The sequence below is a fragment of the Lissotriton vulgaris genome, chromosome 1_1 (genome assembly GCF_964263255.1).
Source record: "Lissotriton vulgaris chromosome 1_1, aLisVul1.2, whole genome shotgun sequence".
Taxonomy (NCBI): Eukaryota; Metazoa; Chordata; class Amphibia; order Caudata; family Salamandridae; genus Lissotriton; species Lissotriton vulgaris.
This window is the reverse complement of record NC_141685.1, coordinates 201,697,510-201,723,106: the sequence shown is the minus strand read 5'-3', so window position 1 is coordinate 201,723,106 and position 25,597 is coordinate 201,697,510. Positions and strand designations below refer to the sequence as shown.

Genomic DNA, 25,597 nt, shown 5'->3' with positions numbered 1-25,597 from the left:
ACCTCAAGGAGCTGGTCAATCATCAAGCTTCCATTCATGACCCCCCTCATGTTTGCCCACTGCAGCAGGCTGCAATAAAGCAGGGAATCGTTGCCAGAGCCATTCCGTGCACACGCAGTTAAAAAAAAAAAAAAGAATTAAAGCAAATGAACTTATTAAAGTAAACTGGTGGCACGGGCACTAATAGAAACTGGGGGTGATGCCCCCACGCTCCAACAAAGAAATCACCACTGGGTGCACGGCAAGGCAAGCAGATGAAAACAGCTAAGTTAAGTTGAGCCATGACAGCCTAGAAACTGGCAACAAACATACTGGTGACCATAGGCCTCTAAGAGGCTGAGTAGATAGTGATGGGGTGTTACGGGCCATATTGGGATTACATGAGACACAGGAATACTGCTCCCCTGGTGTTTCCTACCCAAACATTTTATAAATGAGAATATGGTGTAGTCATTGTGATTCACCTAACAATTCCCCATTTTAAGGGCACCCAAAGTGTCTGACTCTGATTACTGCCACATTTCTGCATCTGGGAATGTCAAATACCCACGGTGTCAGTAATTCAAGGTGTATATATTCTGATGCAATGAGTTCAACTCCCTTGCAATGAAGGCCCAAGTTTGATATTAATCAATGTTCTCTCTCTTTAACACTATACAAAACTAGGTTAAACCGCCTCACCACATTATTGTCTTTCTGGAATATTGAAAATGTTTTCCTCATTCACTAATTCCTGTCTGATTGATATAAAATGTGGCTTTAAACTTACATATAATATTATGGTTTGTTAGTCTTTCTCATAACCTTATCTTGCAAGTTTTTCATTCCTTTTGATAGATTGTATCCTGTGATTCACTACATTCCCTGTTTTTTCATTCTTTGGGGACAATATTTACACTCTTTTCTAATAATGGTCCACCTATAATTGTTTCTGGTTCAGAAATCTTGTTGGTAGAAAAATAAGAGCAGGATTGATTATGTAAATCCCTCCTCACTTATTAAAAGAAGTTGTCGACACTGCCGCGGAGCAGGTGTAAAGAGGCCCAAGCCACCAAACGAAGGGTGGAATTCCTGTGTGGGAAGTGCAGCTGCTGTCTTAAGCCCTGCCCTGCCATTCCAGGCGCCCACCCTTCGGGCGAACATGCAAGATATTCCTGCACAGAAACCTTCCCATGGTGATATATGTCTGCTCTACTGGAGGCCTCTGAATGCCTTCTTTATTTTCAGCAAAAGACCCGAATAATTTGACAAAATCAACCTCCCTCAAAACAACTACAATTATCACCACAACTCCAGCAAAATGAAAACAAGCGGGTGAGAATCTTAAAGGCTTTAGCTGTCCGTAAAATACTAATATTTTTTTTGTCTAAGTGTTTCTCCTATTTTCCCTGTGTGGGACTGTTCAGCAATATGGTTTAATAAGAACTGCAGTGATGATAAAATATGAAATGATGAGTCTATAGTAGCACAATAAGGCTGTAAAATCCACAAACAAGTTAGAGACAAAAGTCCTAGGCTATTGGCGCCCTGCAATCAATTACTTTTTTTGTTTGTTTTTCTTTGTTGTTTTTCAATAAAGGGTCCTGGTTTACTGTATGGTTCCAGTAGCCACAGAAGCTTCAATGCCACCCTAGGTTCACAATGTCAGCAGCAGCAGTCATGTGTACTGTGACTAACCAATGAATCTATATGATCAGACATAACGCCATCCTCTCCAGTACAATACAACAAATTCCAGGCAGCAGAGATCAGTGGCCACCGGCATAACTCGCGGGTGGCAAGGTAGGCGTGGGGTGGGGCGTCACACGGGGGGAGGGTCGCACATGTTCAGAATAAAAAAAAAAAAAAGTACCTTGATGCAGGGTTTCGCATCTTCTCTGCTCCCATGTCTTCTCAGCTCCTGCTCTCTGGCCTCCGGATCCGACAGGAACAGAATAAGGCAGCCAGGCAGGATGATCCCTAGAATGTTTCACAGCCATAATTGGAAATGCTTTCATCCGACCCCATGTCGAGATTTAACCCTGGTTCGAGCCTCTATACCGTCTTGCGACAGCACTTGTCTACTAGAATGTCGGGAAGAACTGGACTTTCCAGCAGGGAGGCACCGTACTCAGACTCCCCTTATGAGGAAGTTGTTTTCTAGAGCACTGTCAAAGCCACAAATGTGATTTACCTAGATGCAACTATGACTAGATACAAGGGGTGAGGGCTCCACAGGTAAAGCAGGGGATTGGCCGCGAGTGGAAGAAAGAGGGGGCCAGTGCCTTTTCTTAGCCTGGCAAGGCCCAGTGGGTGGGATGGAATGTGGTTGCCCCAGAGAAAGGCCCGACCCGAGCCCCCCCGGGTCACACTCTACCGGCCGGCCCCACCTCCCTCCATGGCAGCCCCGTGCCGCCCCCTCCCGGCCCCCCTGGCCCCCCTCCCTCCAGCAGTGACCTATTTCCAGAGCCGGTGTGAGGTGATGGGCGCCTGTTGTTTCCTGTCTGTGCGTCTGTCTGGAAGTCCCATCCCACGCTGTGTTTCCGCGCCGAGCTGAGAAGCGAGGTGTCCTGTTCCAGGCGCTGTGCGAGTCCCTGGGGGGGTGGGCGCGCAGCCAGCCATGGTTGCCCCCCTGGAGGTCCTCACACCGGTCCTGTTGGCCCCCGCTCCCGATCGCAAGGGTTTGTTCACTCCAGACCCGCTTTCAACCGTGCGTGCAGTGCTGGAGGGCTCCTGTAGGGGTGCCGGAACTGGGAGCCGAGGCAGCGGTAGGGGGGCGGGAACGGGGCCGGGGAGACACGGAGAGCGAGGCAGCGGTAGGGGGGCGGGAACGGGAGCCGAGGCAGCGGTAGGGGGGCGGGAACGGGAGCCGAGGCAGCGGTAAAAAGCAAAAAAAAAAGCAAGCCCTCACCTGGACTTCTTCCGGGTGCCTTCAATGCCGGACCAGATTCGGGGGCGTTCCCGAGAACCGGCTTTCGGCTGACGTAGCCAAAAGCCAAAAAATTTCGGGAACGTCCGGGATTGACGGACAGAGCCAACTCCCAATGGTTAGCCTCCATTTATGGAGCTAGCCAATGGGAGGAGGGGGCTGTTACCCGACTCCACACACAGATCATAAGATTTTTCCTAGCGCATGCGTACTTCGTACGCATGCATTTGCTAGTCAAAACCTAAAAACTGCTGGGGCTCAGACCCCTGGAGACCCAGCCCACTTAAAGCCCTGAGCCTTATACTGACAGCGACAGCCATTTTCACATTTAATTATATCACACAGCTCCGAGTTCTTTAGAAAAGGTTACCCCACATTTCTCTTGGATTTTGCATTTAAAACGTACCAGGCATTTATGAAAAAAAATGCATTAAAATATGATCTCGACGAAGACTTTGTCATACGTTTTTTACCATGAAAGTCGCGAGGCGCATCAATCTACCAAGAATGAAAACGGATTTCATAAGCACCTACGTATCACGCAGTAATTTACGTTTCCTTTTTTTGCCAGTGCATTATATGAGGGGAATTATGTTTCCGGGGCAGCCATGCCCTTTTAGCTGGTCCATGGAGGTCTTCGGCTCAGACATATTCATTCAAGGATTTAACGGTGTTCATTTCTTTAACATATTATGACCGAGTTATCACCGTTGACCTTTACCTTAACGCGGTACAGTATCATCATAAGCTGGGGACAGATATTCCTATTTGCTGTCCTGGTATCACGCTGCTTAAGCACGCTGGGGTGTGAACGACCCTCCATCTGTGCCCACCACGCTCGCAGCGGGTGGAGAGCGCTCATGGTTTTAACGGGTTCATTTTTCCACATAATGTTTTTTTTAATGTATATTATGTATCATCGTCTTTTTATGATATTGAATTATCGAAATAAAGTATTTTGACTGACTGACTGACACATAATGTGTTCTGAGGAGTGAAGACACTTGCACGGATTACAGAAGAAAGACTGCACGAAGCCAGGTTTCGGTGTACATTTTATTAACCTCTAGTCTGTCCTTTCAAGATCTGATAGTTTTGTGTTTTATTAAAACAAAGCTTCGCTGATCAACTTTCATTCATGGAGTTCTCTGGGAAAGTGAGGTGTAAATCGAACATGCTGATTGGCTAAAATGTCGGCCGGAAGACTTGCAGGACCTGAACTGCAGGTGGCCAAACTTCTCTTTCAATGATCATTCAAAGCCTTTTTGTGGGTCCAAATCACCGGCGCTGTAGTGCTTCCTTCCCAGGAGACCAACTGCTCCCAGCCGCAGGTTGTGAGCTCTGGCAACTTTTGCGGTTTCATTCTGTCATTTTGTGAAACGATGTTTGGATGTGTACTTGGATGTGTACTCTAAACCCCAGAATCCTCATCTTCAGAATATCCCAGGCACCAGTCTGGTTCTGAAAGCCAGGCTCCTGTGCGCCAGTATTTTTTTTTTCACATCTTGGTTCATAGATCCTGAGTTCCTCTCCTTTGTTTATAACGTGAAGACATTTTTCTTTCAATTCACCCCCTAAAGCATGTTGTCATGCAAATCTTTATAATAAAATTAGTGTTGTCATTATTTCGCTTTGGTAGGGTGCAGCTTGAGAAGAGTAGGCCCTGGAGAGCAATGGAATCAAGCTGGCATGCCATATATGTCATTACTTTTTCAACGGCATGCTTGAATGGTGACACCTGTTTATCCTGGAAATGTACACCATAAAAAGCATCCAGATATTTTAAAACTCTCCAAGTTCTGTTAATGTATGCAGGCTGCTTAAATTCATGGCATAAGTGCACCAGACCTCGATGCGGCAAAGGTCCCAATGCACCCCAATTATGGCTGCATTTTCCTCCCAAACCGGTCCACAGCTAGAAGGACTGTTATCTCTGCATGCATGTTGGGTCCTGCCACCCCAGCTAAGCCACTGCTTAAGGGTGTAACATGAGTAAGCAGGTCTACAGGGCCTGAATCCAGCACTCGGCACGTCACCCACCTCGGCTACTACCCCTTGTCCTCGTTGAGGACTATCTGGGTTTAAAGTACAGTCAAAGAGCCTAGAAGTGACTTTGCGGGGATCACCAGGGGGTAAAAGACATTGTCATTTACACCGTCATTATTTGATTAATGCTTCACGAAGGGAAGAAAAAAAACAATAACATTTTGAATGCCAATAGCTCAAAACAATGTCATTGCGAGACCTATTGCAATGTAAGTGCTTGTTATTTTAATCGCTAGTTGTGATATTTGTTTGAAAGGCCTACACCACTTTTTTAACTCCCTCTCCTTTTGTCATGCCACAGTGAGATCTTAACTTGGTCCTTACATTATTGATGTGCAATCCCTTTGAGCTGCTTCACAGTTGTCCTTTGCAGCTTCTTACCCTCAAGACAGTGTTCCTTGTCGTTATAACATCAGTGCTTCATGTGGAGTGAGCTGCGGCTCTCTGTATTAATTCACCATAAAATGTAAATTGATATTTGTATAGCGCACTACTCACCTGCAAGGGTCTCAAGGCACTTGTACGAATACCGCTGTGGAACCCATCCTGGCTTTCCCTGTGAGGTGTCCACGTCTGGGCACCCCCAAGATGGAGGCCAGGCATCCTTAGCGTTGTGGGGGCCGTTGTTGAGATTAAGCAAGCTATTGCCCAGAGTTGGACTCCATGATTGGAATTGGCACCGAGGCGAGAATTATCAGGTCCGTGGAATTTTTGAGCCCAAGACCCAAGACCCGCCGAGGCGGGGAATTGAACCCTGATCCCGGGCCAGACCTCTGCATCAGGGTCTGCAGCTCTAACCATTGAGCCACACTTCTCCACTACTCCACCACTTTCTTTCCAGATAAACAGGTTCTGTGGATGCGAGCATTCTACTTGCCAAAAGTTGTGACTTGTTTTGTGTTGATTGAACAATTACTCTGCCGGCTTTGTATGCTCTGTCTCACCCCTCTAAGGTGGAGGAATTACTCCATTGCTTGGACCTCAAAGGAGCACTGAGCTTTTACATTCTGTCTGTATCACAAAGAACATCATGTGCACAATCGGCTCCTTGTGGGGTTCGCTGGAGCCAAAAAAAGGCAAGGCCCTGGGGGGCGTGGCCAAGATGGCGTCGGAGTAAGACGTGCTTTTGAGTCGCTCCGGCGCCCGACCTGCTGAGCATTGTACAGCATCGCCTACGGGGCCTCGATCCGCTCCCAAACGACAACAGCAGTCGGTGGTGCTGGGCGGAGTGGTCTGGTGCTATCGGCGCCCTCCGGGCTGGTCGTGCGGCGCCACTACGAGCTCTACAGCAACGGGCCTACTGAGCACCGACCTTGCGTACAGACGAGCCCGCCTTGGAGCGCAGTGGATCGGCGGCGGCTGGGCGGGGCTTCACGGAACAGCGGACGTCCTCTGCCTTCTCAGCCTTCAGGCCCCCTTCGCTGCAACGGGGCGTTGGTTTGGAGGTTCACCACTTGCTTTGGTCGGCTGGGAGGCTCAACGGCCGGCTACTTGGTGCAACTTGACTGTCGCACGAGCGATCGGGAGGCGGAGGGCTCAGTTGTGCACTGTGCCGAGTGACTGACTACGGCCTGGCTCTGCGAGCCAGGTCCGTCGGCTTTGCTGCCACTCCCTGGCTCCTCGGCTGGGGAACCTTTCTCGAGCGTCCATTGCTGTGCGCAGGTGCTCTTCCCTGCAGCACGGACGGCCTTGTGCCGCTACCCCGTCGCCATGTCGACCGTGCCTCGCAAAGGAAGGACGGTGAAGGAGGGGACCTCCAAGGCATCGCAACCACCCAACTCCCCAGGGGCGAGTGGCTCGGCGAGACAATCGGATGAGGAGGCGCCGGCCACTAAGGCCTTCATGTCGGAGCTCTTTGCCTCGATCAAGGAGGACATCTCCGAACTGCGAGCCCAACTAGCTTCGGACCTCCGTGAAGTCCGGAGGGACGTGGACGGCATTGGTGAGCGAGTGGCCGTGTTGGAAGACCATGACCTAAGTATGGCGAATGACGTCCACCAGCTACAGCAAGATGTTCTTCGCCTTACAGACCAGAACTTGAATTTGCAAGCCTACGCCGAGGACCTGGAGAACCGCTCCAGGAGAAACAACATCCGAATCAGAGCGGTCCCCTGGGACGGTGAGGCTGGTGATTTGAGGGGCTACGTGCAGGCCCTCTTCCTCCAGGTGCTTGATGAGGAGGACGTTCTAGAGATTAAACTGGACAGGGTGCATCGAGTGGGCCTGCCCAGGCGAGGGGGCCCTCCTCCAGATATCCTGGCTTGTGTTCATGACTTTCAGATCAAGGAACGCATCCTCCGGAATGCTAGGGCCCTCTCCTCCTTGACCTTCCGAGATCATCGGCCACAGTTGTTCCAGGACTTGGCGGCGTCTACCCTTCAGAAACGGAGGGAGTTCCGGCCGGTGACTGCCTATCTGAGGGAACAGGGCATCTCTTACTCTTGGGGTCACCCTTTCCGAATCATCTTTCGGTGGCAGAACCGGTTGGTGCAAATCCGCTCCTTGAAGTCCGCGAGGGAGCTGTTGGGATTGGAGGAAGAGCCACCCTCGCAGGCAGCACGATCCTCGCCTTCGAGGCGCCGTCATCGCTCCTCGTCATGGCACAGAGTTGGGGCCTCCCCGGAGCGGCTGCGACCGGACCACACCATTCGCCTGCAGGAGAGAGGAGCGGCGGTGGCGTCGGTGGCCTCGGCCACTCTTGCAGATTCTCAGCAATCCTCTGGAGCGGCTTGACCCCTGATTTCCTTCATGGTTGGGCGCCGGAGCGCCTCTACTTCGACGGCCCTGGGGTACTATGGTACTTTTGGAGAAGACACCCCGGGCCTTGGCCCTGGGGGCCCCTGATCCGATGCCCCCACCCCGATACCAGTCTGATGCGGACCGTGTGACCTGTGGCCCATTGGAACTGCTGACTGTGAATTTCAGGTTGCGGGCCTTGTGCTCTGTTTTTTTGGTTTTTGGGCTGTTTGGGGGGGGTGGGCCAGTTGGTGCTTGGCAAGCGCTTGTAGGGGCAGTACAGTTTGGGTTGGGGTTGGGGCTTGGGGGGGTGGTGGTGGCGACTTGGTGTGTTAGCGGTATGGTGCGTGTGATTACAATCCTGTTTACTCCTACGCTTCCTGAAATGCTCTGTTTGGGGGGTCCTTGGGCCCTGGTGCCTCTTTGGGCCTTTGACCGCGAGGTTCTGATTGGGCTGTGTGGTTGTTCGGACGTATGCATGGCGTGGCTTTCTAGTTTCCCGTTATGACTATTAGCATAGGTACATGGAATGTGAAGGGCCTCAACTCCCCGCAGAAGAGGCAGAAGTTATGGAAGTATATTGTGGACCACCACTTAGACGTGGTTGCCCTTCAGGAGACCCACCTGGCTAGGAAGGATGAACTGCGGCTCCGCCACAGACAGTTCCCTCTTATCTACAGGGCGTCTGCGGCCACGAAGCATAGGGGGGTGGCCCTTCTCTTCCGGGCTTCCCTGCATTTTCAGCCCCTGGGAATGAATGTTGATAAGGAGGGTCGCTGGCTGATGGTGAAGGGGGGGTTGCATGGCCGCCTCTGTACCTTTGTTGTAATGTATGCCCCAAATGCGGGTCAGAATGGCTTTTTGCAAGGCTTGCTTGATAAGGTGGGGAATTTCGTGGAGGGACACTTGATCCTGCTGGGTGACTTTAATATGGTATGGGATAGAGATCTGGACGCTTCTGGAACACGAAGGGCGGACACTGGAGTCTTTTCGGAGGAAACTAAGCGTCAGTTGGGTGATATGGGATTGGTGGATGGTTGGCGCTTTGTCCATGCACAGGCTAGAGACTACACTTTTTTCTCTAACGTTCACCGCTCGTACTCTCGCATTGATTATGTCTTGGTGGGCCAAGCTCTCCGGGGTGATATACAACTATCCAATATCTTTCCACTTTCTTTATCCGACCATAGCCTGGTGGTTCTGGGACTACACTGGGCCCCCGGGGGGGACGGTTGGCGCAAATGGTATTTCCCAGCAGCCCTGGCGAGGGATGACCTGTCCTGTAAGGCCTTACGTAAGGCAATCGGCGATTTCTTTCTTCTCAATCCCCCTTCGGACACCTCGGTGTACAACACCTGGGATGCGTGCAAGGCCTCCTTACGGGGCACTTGCCTCGCTCTCAATGCGCGCCTGAACAAACTGAGACGCGAGGAGAGGGAGGCTCTTGAATCGGAACTTGCCACTCTGGAACAGGCCCACAAAGCGAACCCCTCCAGGGTGACTTTACGGCCCCTAACGGCGGTGCGCGGGAAGCTGAGGGCCCATTATAATAACAGGGCGGAGTTCACTCTTCTGCGCCTACGGCGTACCTCTTACTCCCAGGGCAACAAGATTGGGCGCCATCTTGCCCGGCAACTTCGTGACAAACGCGAGCGGGAATACATTGGAGGGGTGCGTGATCGCACGGGCTTGGTTCAGCACAAAGATGCGGACAAGGCGGCCATCTTTGGCCGCTTCTACGCAGCACTCTACTCGAGTGACGCTCTCGACCCGGAGGCTCAGTCCAGATTCCTGGAAGGGCTCCCTCTCCCGAAGGTCTCCAATGAATGGAACAATCTGTTGTCCTCCCCCATCACTCGGGAGGAAGTCCTGGACGCTATCAAGGCCCTGAAGCTGCATAAGGCACCTGGGCCTGACGGCTACACGGCCCTCTTCTATAAGACGTTCGCCTCGGAGATTTGTGACTACTTGGTCTCCCTCTTCAATGCTATGGCAACTGACGGTAGGACTACGGACTCCATGGCCGAAGCGCTGATCACCGTAATCCCCAAACCGGGGAAGGACCCTACCTCCTGTACGTCTTACCGCCCGATAGCGCTTCTCAACCTGGACGCTAAACTGTATTCCGCCATCTTGGCGGGCAGACTGCAGGACCTCATGCCGACCTTGATCCATCCTGACCAATCTGGTTTCATCAAAGGTCGGCAGACTCATGACAATCTGCGCCGCGTGGTACATCTCATTGAAAAGGCAGAACGATTCCGCATACCTGCGGTGCTGATAGGGCTGGATGCGGAGAAGGCCTTCGATCGCGTGGATTGGGGGTTCCTGCACCGGACGCTGGAGGCCTTCGGATTCTCGCCCGGTTTCGTTCGCATGATCGAGGCCAATTATCGAGGTCCTACCTCCCGGGTTCTGGTCAACGGCCACAGATCCGAGAGTTTTAGCCATTCCAGGGGGACGCGCCAGGGATGTCCCCTCTCGCCCCTCCTTTTCGCCCTCAGCATCGAACCTTTGGCATTGGCGGTACGGGAAAATGAGCGGATCTTGGGGCTTCCCTTTACAGGTGAACAACATAAGATCTCGCTCTTTGCCGACGACGTCCTCCTGTCCATACGCGACCCAGCTCAGTCACTACCCCATGTCCTCTCAGTTCTCTCTGCCTACGAGGCAGTGGCGGGCTTTAAGGTTAACTTTGATAAGTCCTATATCTTGAATCTGACCCTGTCCCCAGGAGATGTGCAACAGACCCGGATGCTCACTACGCTTGCTTGGGCGTCCACGTCCCTGCTTTATTTGGGGGTGCGACTGACTTCCACCGTGGGTGCCCTGTTTCAGGCTAATTTTCCACCGGTATTGTCTTTAATACGGGCTGAACTGGAACGGTGGAAGCCCAAATTCATCTCCTGGCTTGGCAGGATTCACGCCCTCAAAATGGTTCTTCTTCCCAAACTCTTGTACCTCTTTCAGGCTTTGCCGATTCCGATAGGGCTGGACTATTTCCGCCGATTGAAGACCGTGATGCTGAAATATGTGTGGCAGGGTGGCCGGGCCCGGCTTCCATTTGCGGTTCTTCGGCGCCCACGCTTAGATGGGGGGGTGGGTTTCCCGGACATGCAATTGTACTACAAAGCTGCCCAACTGAGAGTTCTGGTGGAGTGGTCCCAACAACGCTCGGAAAAGCATTGGCTCCATATGGATCGGAGCGTGGCGGGCCGCTCCATATGGGATCTGGCATGGAAGCCTAAGATAGACCGGCCCAGGAACGCATACATTAGCACCCCCACGAGCACGGTATTGAAGGTGTGGGACGTGGTGAGTAGCGATGACCGCTGGACCACATTCCCGTCCCCGTTCACCCCGATTCATTTTAACCCGGCCTTCCCCCCGGCCTTGACGGAGGGTCCTTTTGAGGCTTGGAGGGAGGGCGGCTGTAGAGCCCTCACCCATCTATTTCATGGTACTGAGCCCCTCACTTTCCACAACTGTATGAGGGATTACGGGGTGCTGCCAACGGAGCGATTTAGACATCTTCAGCTCCTCCACTGGGCGACGTCGCCCTCAGTGGTGGATGCCGCCACCAGGCCCTTGACGACTTTCGAATCTTTCCTTCTTCGCACCTCCACCATGAAGGGAGCGATCTCTTTCCTATATAAGTTGCTATTGGACACTACTATATCTCCGAGACCGCGGTACCAGGACCATTGGGAAACTACGTTGGGAAGGGACATCTCAGCTTGTGAATGGCGGGGCCTGTGGCGGGACGTGTCGGCACATAACCACTCCACTGATCTCAGGGAGGCCCATATGAAACTCATCTTTGATTGGTACCTGTATCCGTCTAAATTACACCGCATATTTCCGACAGCTTCAGATAGGTGCTGGAGGGGCTGTGGAATGTTGGGGGATTTTAGCCATATCTGGTGGGACTGCCCCTCCATCAAGCCATTTTGGGCCGAGATTCTCTCGCACATGAGGGATATCTTGGGTTACCCAATCCCAGACTCCATGGCTTTTGTCCTATTAGGCCTTAGGGACCCTCTGCTCGAGCATCAAACTAGGGCGGATAAGCGTATCATGTGGTTGTGTTTGGGTGCGGCTAAGATGACCTTGGCAGCCGCATGGAAGGCCCCGTCTGCCCCTGCTGTCTCCTTGTGGCACGCCCGCTTGTGGCGCTTGTTAAGCATGGAACGTCTCTCTGACATTTTTCTGGGTAACTTTAAGAACTTTATGCACAACTGGGGGCCACTTGTACGATTTCTGTCCCGGGGCCTTCCTTCGGCAGTGTGTCCGTCAGCACTGCGATCCCTTCATCTTTTCCAGATCTGATTGTGAGAGTGACTGTGATGGATTGTGTGTTTGGTGTCGCCACCACTGGGGGGAGGTGAATGTTGGGGTGGGATGAGGGTGGGAGGGTAGTTGGGGACGTTCTTCCTTTTTTTTGTCTTCTTCTTTGCGACTTACTTTACTCTTGGGATGAACACTACATCTTGCTTGGGGCTGGAGCTGCTCCCCCTCTCCAGGGACACTACCTCTACTGTTGGTACGCCTGGCATAATGTGGACGCTATGATGGGTAGGCCTCCTACCCGCGCCTCTGTTGCTTGCCCGGCCCCTGGCGTCATGGTGTGGACTTTGGAGTTTAGCTGGCCTCGCTTTGCGGACATTTCCTCTCCCCAATCATTGCTCCCCCTGTGTGGGGTTTGTGGCGGCCTGTCGCCTGTTCTTCTTTTCCTTCTCCTTTGCTCCTCTTGCTCTATACCCTTCCCCCCTTTCCGTTTCACCTTGCATACTACAAAATAAAAATTTTACAAAAAAAAAAAAGGCAAGGCCCTGCATAAGAGGACCATATCCCACTGGATTGTACTTTGCTTAGCAGATTTTGATACAGAGTAATTTTCCTAAATAAAATGTTATCAAAATGACAAAAATCCAATCAGTAGAACTGGAGATATTCAGTTGAAAGATTTTAGCCTAAAAGCACAAAGCACCGCTCACAGCTATCTGACCAGGCTAGACTGGGGGAAAGTCTCAAGTTCAGGTTGACCGTGGTGGAGCGCGGGCCGATACATGGTCTAGATAAGTCCCACTGAAAACAGTTACCTTCTCAAAGTCCTCTGCAATGAGTCTAATTCAAGGTGGAGGAGACTGTGAGGAGCAGGGAGAGTGTTGCGGATGGTCGTTACTGTAGCGCAAAGTGGGGGCCTGGTGCTGCAAATCGTCATCGCTGTAGCGTGAAGATCCGGTCGTGCATCGAGGAAGGTTGTTGCTAGAGCATGATGTTGGCAGTCACTATGGCTACCGTTGCTGTAGTGCGAAATGTAGATCTCACTTTGCCTGTTGTTGCAGGCAGCAGGGTCACAATGCAAATCGGCATGTACATGGTCGCGAAGAGCTTAAAACTCCGGTATTGCATGTTTTCTTGCAGCGGAGTGCACTCTGATGCCAGCCAAGGGTCGAAGACCTGTGGAGGCACCTCTTGGGGATCAGAGAGTCACTGTAGTTCGGCAGGGCTCAGGCAGGTCCAGTTGCAAATCAAGGCAGATCCAGTTGCAGCAGGTTGTCTGAGCAGTTGCAGAGAGGCATATGTCGCTTGTTGTGTCCCTGTAGCTCAGAACAGAGGTCAGCCAACTCACCCTTGGAGTCAAAAGGCTAGCCTTGAATGAAAGGAGGAGCAGGTCTAGCCTTCCTTCTCAAACAGCAGAGCAGGACTCAAGCAGCAGAACAGTCATCTGGCAGCTGCAAGGCAGTGTTCTGGGGAACTAGGCATTCCTCAATCAGCAAAGCAGTACTCTGGGAACAAGTCAGTCCTTATGTATTGTCCCTAGGTCCAGGAGTGTGCTGAAACAGTTTTCTGAGGATGCAATATTTATACCTAGTGCCAGCCTTTGAAATGGGGGGATACCCTATGCTACCCCCACATCTGGTTCTGGAAAGTTCTTCCCTTCTCTTGTCAAGGTTCCATGAAGTCTGGGATGATAAACAGTTGGTGCCAGGGTCCGTTAAGTGTGTGCTGGGGGCACCACTTTGAAGTATAAGTGGGTCAGGGATAAGCTCTGTCCCAAGCCATTTTGCCAACACCTAGTCCCCTTTTGTTTCTCTGTCTGGGAAGAATATACAAAGCCCAACAGCTAGGCCATTCAAAGACGTGTAATCCAGGACAGTGGTTGAAGGAACCAAGTGGTTAGAATTGTGACTTACATTAAAATTCGACTTTACCATTAAGGAGGATTTTAAATGACAATTGATTTGAGTCCAAACTTGACATACTTATTTGAGTGCCTCAGGTCCACTAGTAGCATTTAATTTACTGGCCCTGCCTACATGCAATACCACATAAAAGGGACATATTAGTCCATTAAATGTGCCAAACAAGTGTAAGCCTATTGTTCCGTGTTTTAGGGAGAGCACACACGTACAGTAGCACTGATTAGCAGTAGTAAAGTGCACAAAGTTCTAATGCTAAGGGAAAAAAAGAACTCAGAAGGCAAAAGGTTTGTGGAAAGACCACACCAAGGAGGTCAGGTTTAACAGTTCTTGGCAGTTATCCTATTTAATGCTCTGTAATCAATACGTATCCTTTGATCTCTCTTTTTGTGGTACAAATAACAAAGGGAAAGCAGCTGCTTACTGATATAAACCCATTGGCAAGATATGTTTCAAATATTTTTTTTGTTTGTTTTCTTAATCATTTGGCAGTGCCACTGTTTGCTGGTTATTGAAGATTTCCAAGATAATATGATATTCAGGGGGCACAAAGACTTTTACATCTGATATGGTCTCTACATGAGTTGCGGCCATTGTGAGTAGACTAGCGCACAATATATATATTGACAATCTCTACATAACCCTCTCGCTATCTCTGATTGGTAAAAACTATACGACTTTCAAGAGCTGAGAGAGAGAGTAAACCTTTGTAATGTGTGAACAAAATAACCACCAGTGTAATACACATTCCTGTATTGATAACGACCTTCAGTGAATTGTAAATCAAGCTTGTGATCTGAACGATTCTCAATATACAAATTTCTTCAGCTATAGCCACTAAGCATCATATTAACCTACCAAGAAAGTCTCTGGGAAACAAGAAAAGTGTGCTCTATGGATCGAAGGTGGCCATCATCATTGCAAGGCTCGTGAGAGTCCCCTTGCACCCAGAGACATGTAGTTTGTCTTATCTTTGCTTGTGTGTGTCGTGAAGTTCAAGCTTCTCAACAGCAATGCCTCATACCAAATTGTGCCCACACTCTGCAAGTACCCATGACCACCTCTGTAGCAGAAGGCTTGAGCACATATGAAGTTCAGAGTAGCGTGTCTCCATGCTCGTTCAGCATACATTGGTGACAGCTAGTGCTTTAAATGGGCCGGGACTCACCGGTACGGAGTAGAAGTGGCAGTAAATTTTTGGCTCTTGAGTACCAGAGCTTCTCTTTGTCCAAAGAGAGTACCGGTACTCGTGGGGATGTAAGCAAAGCTCAGTAAAAATTGGCATTTACACAAAAGCGCAACATAGCTGAGAATGAGTGGATCCGTTTTTGTGAGACACTCTGATTGAGTGCTAATCTCTCCTTACAATGTACTAATTGAGCGGCTTTCAGAAATCATTCATTCAGAGCTGGCAGGATGTTTGGGAGGGGCCTGACACACTGTGATTACTGACATAATGTCCACTGTGGCCCTGTGGAGTCAATAGAACTGCACAGGTGTGAGCCAGGCCTGCTAACAGGCATATCTTGTGACTCTCGGGAAATCGAAGAGGCTTAATGCTGGTATAGCAGCACTTGTTTGCAACCATGCTGAGAAGGAAGGTGGCGATAGTGATGCTGTAGCACAGCACGTGAGAGCAAGGTTTAGTAATGTGGCAACAACAAATGTACATGTTTCTAAAATCCCTTTGCGCTGCCCATAGCTCCGCCCCCTAGCCCCGCCCTCTACTCCACATCTCAATTTTGTGAGTATCTGCACTTATTTTTTTCCATTTAAAGCACTGGTGACAGCGTTTAGATGTACATCCTCTATATCTCAATGGATGTAATTGTTCCACTCTTTACAGCTTATATATTTCCCAAATAGAATTAAGTATTCTGTAAGATTTTGGTAACATGCGCCAACATTCCAGTGTGTGGCTGAAGAAAAAAAAATCTCCATCGGGCTTGCAGTTCTGGTGTTGCACATGCTAGATGTCCCAAAGCTGTAGCTGCTTGGTCTTCCTCAGCCAAGTGTTTGATTTCTTAAGTGACCTATGTCTGGCATTTCCTCTCCTCTCCTGCGATGATGGGGAAAAAGTAGTGAATTCTGCACCAGAACCTGGATGCGAACCTTTGGTTTCTTCTTCTAGTTCTTACTCGGTAGCCAAATCATCATCTCGCTCTTGGGTGCCAGTGCAAACTTTGTCATCTTCAGATGTAGCCAGGTTGGGTAGCTTAGTGGACTAATGCATCCACTGTAGGGGCCTGTGTTCGACCACATGGTCACAGGTTCTAATCCTAGCAGGTCCACTCAGCCTCTCATCTATCTGAGGTCGATAAAATGAGTACTATTGGGTTGGGTAACAATATACATCTGTTATTCAGTGCCTTGAGACCCTTGGGTGATACATGCGCTTTACAAATATACGTTGTGTTATGTTTTTATTCGAATGGAACTGGAAGACTTATACAATATGAGCAAAATCATTCTGAAATGTTTTTCCTATGCTTATTCTCTACACTATTATATGCACCATTGAATACCTGTTATCTTTGTTGTAACTGTCCTTCAGTGTCCAGAGTAGGTGTGTGTTCAGACAGTCCTGCTTATTGACCTTGTTCTGGACATGAGAACTCTCCTTTGGCTTCCTATAGACCAAGTAGGCCATGTTGTGACAAAATATATTCACTTCTTAATTCTGTGCTTCCTTATGGCCAGATGTCCAGATCCTGTGTTATGACTATTAGAAAACATTTATCAATTATTTTGCTTCTTTAATATGTATGTTTGCTATATCAAATAAGGCACTTGAATTGCTGTATATGGTTGCTTTTGTTTCCACCTAATTTTGAAAAATTATATTTTGTGTCTACATGTAAATAGGTCAGGCGATGTCATATAAGGAATACGTTAAAAAGAAATTCCGACTAATGAAAGATTTTAACAGCCGGATTGGAGAACAAGTCCTATTAAGTCAAAGGTACACAAGGTTGATCATTTTAAAGAACTACAGAGTAGAGGAAGAGAAAAGGCATGAAATAATTGCATGTGGAGAGAGACATCTCATGCTCATGCGTGAAAGAGCCGAACATTCATTCTCCAGCATTAAAGCTTTATTTGACCCAGACGAGTACGGGTGCATACCCAGCACTGTGGTGCTCTTGGGAGTGGCTGGGATCGGAAAGACAATGACAGCCCGCAAGATAATGGTGGACTGGGCATCGGGAGAACTATTCAGTGATAGATTTGAGTATGCTTTTTATATCAACTGCAGGGAACATGACCAGCTCAAAAGACAGCAGACCATAGAGGATCTCATTTTGTGCAGCTGTGGAGGGATGCAACTCGTACCCATGAGCGAGATAGAAGCTAAGCCCAACCAAGTACTTTTTGTCATTGACGGCTTCGATGAACTTAAAATCCGTGGATTCTCTGATTTAGATGACCCAGACAAAAAGTTTGTAGAGTACAAACCGCTGATCAGTTTAATAAGAAAAAAGTATCTTCAAGAGTCACATATTTTAATTACCACAAGATCAGTGGCTGTGAACACCCTCACACAGTGCCTGGATGGCTATGTGGAAGATGAGCGCTTTGCAGAGATTCTTGGCTTTTCTGAAGATGACCGTAAAGAATATATTACTAAGTTTTTTGGTAATGAAACAGAAGGTGCACTAGCATTTGATATTGTGAAAGCAAATCAAAATCTCTTCACCATGTGTTTTGTGCCCATCATATGCTGGCTTGTCTGCAACACCATCAAGCAGCAGCTGGTGACGAAGGACAATTCTCTGTTTTCCTTAAGAACAACAACTTCAGTCTACTTACTCTTTCTCTCCAACTTAATACAATTCCACAGCAATGAATCTGCACATCGCATTATTAAAATTAACCTAAAAAGGTTATGTGCCTTGGCCAAGGAGGGAATCTATCAGCAAAACATACTGTTTGAGGATGAACATGTTAATAAGCTAGGCTTAGATGTACCAGCTGTTCAATCCCTCTTCCTGAATAGCAGCGTTTTCCAGAAAGATGATGAAAACTACAGCATGTACAGCTTCATCCATCTCAGCGTGCAGGAATTTTTTGCAGCATTGTTTTTTGTACTGGAGGGGAGTGAAATAACCACGGAACAGGAAGAGAATCTACAGCAAGAGGTTAGTGATATATTGAAGAGTTATTCGAGACGGGCGCATAGTCACTTAATGCTGACTGTGCGCTTTCTGTTCGGCCTTCTCAACGTTGAGACACTGGCTAAGATGCAGAAACGGCTCAGGTGGAACATCTCAACAGTGGTCAAACCTGTACTATTGGAGTGGGTTAGGCAACAATTCAAACTAATACCAGAAGACTCTGCTTCAATTCAGCTGATGGATGTCTTACACTGTTTGTATGAGATCCAAGATGAAGGGTTTGTGAGAAGTGCAACAGAGCAGGTGAATGAATTTGATTTGTCTTTTCCCAAACACCTCGGAGAGTGGCACGACTTGGAAGTCAGAGCAGTCACGTTTTGTTTAAAGTATTCCCCTACAGTTCAAAGGATTGTTTTCTTCAACTTCAGTATGAGACCGGAAGATCTCCAAGCACTAGCACCAGAACTGATGAAATGCTCCGCTCTCAAGTAAGTTTCTTGTTCTAAATCTTTCAAACTAATAATTTGGGGCCCGATTTAGAGTTTGGCAGATGGATATATATTAATGCAATTGCAATGAGGGAACGAGATATCCGGCACGGTTATATCCTAATGCACTTGTAACGAGGGGATGAGATATCCAGCCCGATTATATACTAATGCACTTGTAACGAGGGGACGAGATATCCAGCACGGTTATATCCTAATTCACTTGTAACAAGGGGACGAGATATCCAGCACGGTTATATCCTAATACACTTGTAACAAGGGGACGAGATATCCAGCACGGTTATATCCTAATACACTTGTAACAAGGGGACGAGATATCCAGCACGGTTATATCCTAATGCACTTGTAACAAGGGGACGAGATATCCAGCACGGTTATATCATAATGCACTTGTAACAAGGGGACGAGATATCCAGCACGGTTATAGCCTAATGCACGTGTAACGAGGGAATAAGATATCCAGCACGGTTATATCCTAATGCACTTGTAACAAGGGGAAGAGATACCCAGCACGGTTATATCCTAATGCACTTGTAACAAAGGGACGAGATATCCGGCAAGGGTATATCCTAATGCATTTGTAACAAGGGGACGAGATATCCAGCACGGTTATATCCTAATGCACTTGTAACGCGGGGATGAGATATCAGCCCGATTATATCCTAATGCACTTTTAACGCGGGGACGAGATATCCAGCACGGTTATACCCTAATGCACTTGTAACAAGGGGACGAGATATCCGGCACGGTTATATCCTAGTACACTTGTAACAAGGGGACGAGATATCCAGCACGGTTATATCCTAATGCACGTGTAACGAGGGAATAAGATATCCAGCACGGTTATATCCTAATGCACTTGTAACAAGGGGAAGAGATACCCAGCACGGTTATATCCTAATGCACTTGTAACAAGGGGACGAGATATCCGGCAAGGGTATATCCTAATGCATTTGTAACAAGGGGACGAGATATCCAGCACAGTTATATCCTAATGCACTTGCAAATAGAGGATGAGATATCTGTCACGGTTATATCCTAAGGCACTTGCAACGTTATATCCGTCACGAGTATATCCTAATGCTCTTGCAAATAGAGGACGAGATATCTGTCCCGGTTGTATCCTAATGCACGTTCAGTACGTGGACAAGATATCCGTCACAGCTATATCATAATGCACTTATAATAGAGGGATGAGCTATCCTTCACGTTTGTGACTGACTACCCATCTGCCAACCTGCAAATCAGGTCCCAAGTTCACTAACATGTCATCGAATGAAAGTGACAGAAATGCTTGCGATATTGTTCTACAACTATCTTTTAACAAACTTCTTGTTATTTTAATGTAACATGTCCAGATGCCTCTCACAGATTTATTTTGTCAGTAACTGGTTTCAATGCAACCCCTTCGATAACTTAGTATCTTTTTGGCAGTAGTCGAGGAAGACAAACCCTTGCACCCAGGATGATGCAAACCTCTGATCATGTGTGGGGGCAGCAAGGGAATGGCATGGGCCACCTGTAGAAAAGATGGTGCAGGTTAAATGTCTCTGCATGACTCACAGCGACCTCTATAGATGTGAAAAATCTGAATAATCCAATTTTCTGCACTCATTCCGGACTCCGTCCTTGCACTCGGTAAATCTGGTTAAATGAGTATCTCACTCATTAGAAGAAAGAGTGCCAAAGAGCGCTGTATCCAAGATCTGACTCCAGTTTTTGGAACTGCTTGTCTTTCATTTTGAGAGACTGAAATAATCTGGCTTTACCCCAGGATCTAAAAACATTAATTTCCTGTTAGGATGCATTCTCCTTGGGGGGCGTGGCTTGGACGCCGATCGGGATGGCGGCGTGAGCTCGCAGCTCCGCGCGGAATCCCGCTAATTCTCCTGTTTTCAGAACCCTAGGCGACCCGGAGACGACGCTCCTGCCCTCTGAAGTGTAAGGGGACAGCTGGGCATAATCGGAGAGTCGCTGGGGGACTGCTGGCCCCGAGAAGACCGTGTTGCAGAGGCGGCCGAGGTGTTGCCGAGGGTGCGAAGAAAATGGCGGCGAGGAGGTCGGACGGCCCCGAACTTCAGCCCTGAGCCAAGTTGTCGCCGACTGGCAAGAGATCCTGCAATCAGCTGATCGAGGCACTAGGATCGGCGGTGCTGTGTCCTGAGACCAGGGGACGCTGACTTGATTTGCCCGGAGCTTGGGGACCCTCGTTGGCCACCGCCCTAAGACTCATCCTTCCCCCCTCAGGCTTCCGAGGGGGGCGGCGGAACGGAGCTCGTCTAACTGGTCATTGCTCCTGAGAGCGTCGGTGGGGACATTGCACTGCCCGGTGCCCGGAGACTGGCACGGAACTACGAGCGCCAACGCAAAACGGGCTCCTGGACCTGTGACGCAGCACCCTGGAATGGCGGCGATCGGAGGGCCGATGGCCGAGAGTCGCGCTGAGGGGGACTCGGCGACATCAACTCGGCTGGGCGAGAGTCCCTCCCCGGAGCTCGACCAAGAACAGCGGCTGAACCGGCGTTTGGATGCCATACTTGATGCGATCACCTCAACTAAGGAAGCATTACACCAAGACATTGCCCAAGTGGCCACGGGCCTGGGGCTGCTACGCGCGGATCATGCGAAGCTAGCGGACAGGGTCAAGGACCATGACCAACTGTTGCTGGACCTGAAGCCATCGGTGGTGACCGCGGAGCACAGGATCACGGACATATTGGCCCGGCTGGACTCGCTGGAGCGGAGGGCGGAGGATGCCGAAGGCCGCAATAGACGGAACAACGTGCGGGTCGTAGGCCTGCCGGAACGGATTGAGGGGGAGGATGCGGTGGCCTATATGGAGAACTGGTTCTGCACTGTGGTAGCGCCGGAGGGGCTTACTCCTTTTTTCACTCTGGAGCGAGCCCACCGGGTACCTGCTCGCCCGCCGGGGCTTGGCCGCCCCCCCCGACCGATGGTGGTGCGGCTCCTCCACTACAAGGACCGGGATCTCCTCATCCAGCGGGCCAGGATGTCGGGCCCGTATGAGGTGGAGAACAGTAAGGTTACAATCTTCCCGGACTACACTCAAGCGGTCCAGAAGAACAGGGCATCATTCCTAGCGGTGAAGAAGGAGCTCAGGGAGGAAGGCATCCAGTACTCCTTGCTCTACCCGGCTAAGCTGCGGATCATTATGGATGGCTCTACGCACTTTTTTCAGACTCCGGATGAAGTTTGGCAATGGCTGGAGTCGTATAGAGCGGGGACGGACAGATCGCATAAAAGTAGGCGAGACCAACCCAAGCAGCCCCGGGTGAGGCAATCACAACGCATCAGATCCCGCAACAGGCGCCAGCGGGAGAAACGGGAGGCTCAAATGGCGGCGGAGAAGAGGGATGCGCTCGCAGCGACGGCGGCCATTACAGGGTCGCAACAGAACAGTGAACGGGCAGAAACGGACTCGGGAGGGGAAGGCAGCAGGACGGGAGAGGAACTCTAAGAGGCGGAAAGCTCGAAGGGGCCGATAGTGACCCCACAGACATCGGATGGTATCTTCTGCGGCTGAGATTGAATTGGGACTAGATCGAGACTTCATGGTAGGGTGGTATCCTGTTGATGGAGGGCGGGATGCCGGGCAGGGGAGCTGTGTGCTTCGGAGGGGATGAAGGCGCGGGGCGCGGGCTCCGCTTGCTGGGGTCGGCGGTGACTCACCCCCCTTGGGCCCTTAAGGCCGACTGTGGTGGAGACCACAGGGTAAGAGTGCGAGACGTTGGTTCAAGGTTTGGATGGGGGCGGACATTGGGTTCGTGTGCTCTGTCCTGGGGAGTGGGGTTTGGGAAGTTTTTCTGTTTTGGGTATGTTCGGGGGGGGCAACTGCATTGGGGGGGCTATGAACCATCGTTATTTGAATCGGACTGTACGAAGCTGGAATGGGGACATTACCTAATTTGAAATGCCTGACGTGGAATGTCCGGGGGCTGCGAACTATAGTGAAACGTCACAAAGTCCATGCATATCTAGTACGCAGGGGGGTTCAGATTGCTATGCTCCAGGAGACTCATCTCACTAACAAAGAGTGCGCTGCCTTGCAGAAAAGATGGCGGGGCCAGGTGTTCGGCACCACTTACTCAGCGTATGCCAGGGGGGTGTTGATCTGGGTGAGGGCGGGGATACCCTTTCAAGTGCTGAATCAAGTAGTGGATCCGGATGGCTGGTTTGTGGCGGTGGAGGGGAGGTTATATGGACGGGATGTGGTTTTCTGCTGTGTGTATGCACCGAACACTGATCAAGCTCGATACTTTGATAGCCTCTCGGGGTCCTTGGCCTCTTTCCTGGCGGGCCCGATAGTGTTAGGGGGGGACTTCAATTTGATCACGGATGTGGCTCTGGATAGGTCCCATCCCCCCCTGGTGGACTCCCCGGTGCGCAGGTTGGCCGCGCACAGGAAGGACTGGCAGGATAGATGGGGGTTGCTGGATGTCTGGAGGGAGCGGCACAGGGGAACCAGGGATTACTCCTTTTATTCTGCTCTCCATGATCTGCATGTCAGGATTGATTCGGTGCTCTGCGGTGGATCCCTAGCCCCATTGATTTCCCATGCGGAGTACCTGGCTAGGACTATCTCTGATCATAACCCCCTATTGGTACACATTCAGTGGCAGAGAGAGCGCTCAGTGATACCAACATGGCGGCTTCGGCCGGAGACACTTGAGGATTCTGTGTTCAGCGACGCGGTTCGGCAAGGCATTGATAGCTATTTCGGAGTGAATGAGGGCACGGCCACGAGTAGGTCCACTGAATGGGATGCAATGAAAGTGGTGGTGAGAGGGGTGTGTTTGGGTAGGTTCTCGAATGCTCGCACGACTGTGTTGAACGAACTCATGAAAGCGGAAGAAACTTTGAGGGACTTGGAGCGCCGCAGGCCGGCTAGGCCAGATTTACAGACCCAGTTATTGGAAGCGAAGGAAGTGGTTGCCACCGAGACGGAACGTTTGAGGTGCTATGACTACAGGCAGTATATCATCAGGGCACATGCAGAAATGGACAAGGTGGGTACCCTCTTGGCCAGACTAGCTAACCCGGAACTTAGGGGCTGCCCGATCCTCAGCATTAGTAATGCGCAGGGAGACATGGTGCACTCCCAGGCAGCGGTATTGGAACGTTTTAGGGGGTATTATGAGGAATTGTACCAGAGTCAGCTGGGAGTGGAGGTTCAGGACATTGCGGAATACCTGGGGGAGAGGCAGCTTCCGGTCCTGGACGAGGAGGACGCGAAGGAGCTGGGTAGCCCGATCACGCTCACAGAAATACGGGTGGCCATCAAACATATGGCCCGCAACAAAACGCCCGGGGTGGACGGACTGCTGATTGAATTTTATCAACAGTATGTGGACAGCTTGGCTCCCAGGCTGCTGGTGGTGTATACGGAAGCTTTCGAGGCTGGGGTATTGCCTGGGTCCATGCGGGAGGCCTTGATTGTACCGCTCCTAAAGCCTGGCCGGGATGCCGCGGATGTGAGGTCTTATCGCCCGCTATCCATGCTGACGGTAGATTATAAGATTCTGAGCCGAATCCTAGCCACCAGGCTGGCCCCACATATGACGGGCCTGGTACACAGGGACCAGGCCGGGTTTATACCCACGAGGAGCACGGCGCTGAATATCCGCCGCCTAGTGGGAATAATGGACGCCATCTTGGACGGGGAGGGAGCTCCGGCGGACCTGTCCGTAGACATCGAGAAGGCCTTTGATAGTTTGGAATGGTCTTTCCTGGATGGAGTGTTAGAGAGGTTTGGCATGGGCGAGGGGTTCCGCAGGTGGACGAGGGTCTTATATACCTCGGCGACGGCGAGAGTGCGTTTGGGCGGCCTGGTGTCTGCGGCGTACCCGGTGGGCAGGGGCACACGACAGGGTTGTTCTCTGTCCCCACTACTGTTTGCTCTGGCGATGGAACCCTTGGCGGTCCATGCGAGGTCAGGTGACAGGTACGCGCGGATAGCCAGCGGCGGGCAGTGGCATTACATATCGCTATATGCGAATGACTTGCTCCTGTACCTCGCTGACGCCTCGCGGGCATTGGTCGGAGCGATGGATCTGTTGTCTGAGTTCGGCCGGCTGTCGGGCCTTAAGGTCAATTGGGCGAAGACTTGTGTGTTCCCGCTGCGAGCGGGATCGCCAGACCCTGGCGGCGACTTGGGCGTGGTGTGGGAGCCCTCTTGCTTCACCTATCTGGGTGTTCGCATCTACCACGCGACTGCGGACTTATTGGAGGGCAACATTGGTCGCTGTGTCCGGGCACTGAGGGGCAGATTGTCTTTCTGGTCGACCCTCCCGCTGACGGTTTTGGGTAGGATTGCACTTTTGAAAATGGTGGCGCTCCCCCGCTTCCTCTATTATTTCCGAACGCTGCCGGTCTGGATTCCCCAGGGGGTCTTTAGAGACCTGAGGTCCGTGATTATTGGCTTCCTATGGGGGCATGGCCGCCGTAGAGTGGCCCTGAGCACGCTACTTCGCCCCAAGCTAGAAGGGGGCATGGCTGTGCCCGACTTCGAGCTGTATTATCTAGCGGCACAGTTGCAGGTCCTTACACAGAACGTAGCTAGGGTGTTTCGGGGTCCAGAGGAGGACCGGGACCGGGGGATTCAACGCCACGTGCTGTCCTATATCATCATGCAACAGAGGCTCGAGTTGCGGGCCCTCACCATGGAGGAGCGGACGCTCCGGCTGAGCTGGTAGAGGAGCCTTCGGAGAGCGAAGGCGTCGCGGCCTTATGCACCGGAGATCCCGATCGGAATGCTGACGGCCCTGCCGCACGGGGGAGACTGGTCCCCGTTGCTGGATTGGGAAGAGGCGGGACTGCAGGTAGTAGGCGACTTATACATAGACGGGGCTTTGGCGCCGTTCGAAGCGCTCCGGGACCAGTTCGGGCTGCCCGATGGGGGGTTCCTCCAACACGCGGCAGTGGTGGCTGCCATACAGAAGCACTGGAAAGGGGGGCTCATGGAACCAACAACGACTATGGCGTGCCAATATGTGGTGATGGCAGCAGGTACGTTCAAAGCTGTGACGTGCCTCCATAATAGGATGCTGAATGAGGGAC

The 25,597-nt window shown here is 50.7% G+C and overlaps 1 protein-coding gene across 1 annotated transcript in view; it reads left to right on the top strand.

Moving 5' to 3' along the window:
* The window catches only part of LOC147740871 (NACHT, LRR and PYD domains-containing protein 3-like), a 237,581-nt gene that overhangs the window by 29,659 nt on the left and 182,325 nt on the right, over positions 1–25,597 (top strand). The window contains exon 4 of the mRNA XM_086952174.1: positions 16,762–18,499. Within this exon, the coding sequence (XP_086808300.1) occupies positions 16,762–18,499 (1,738 nt within the window). The remainder of the gene's footprint in view (positions 1–16,761; positions 18,500–25,597) is intronic.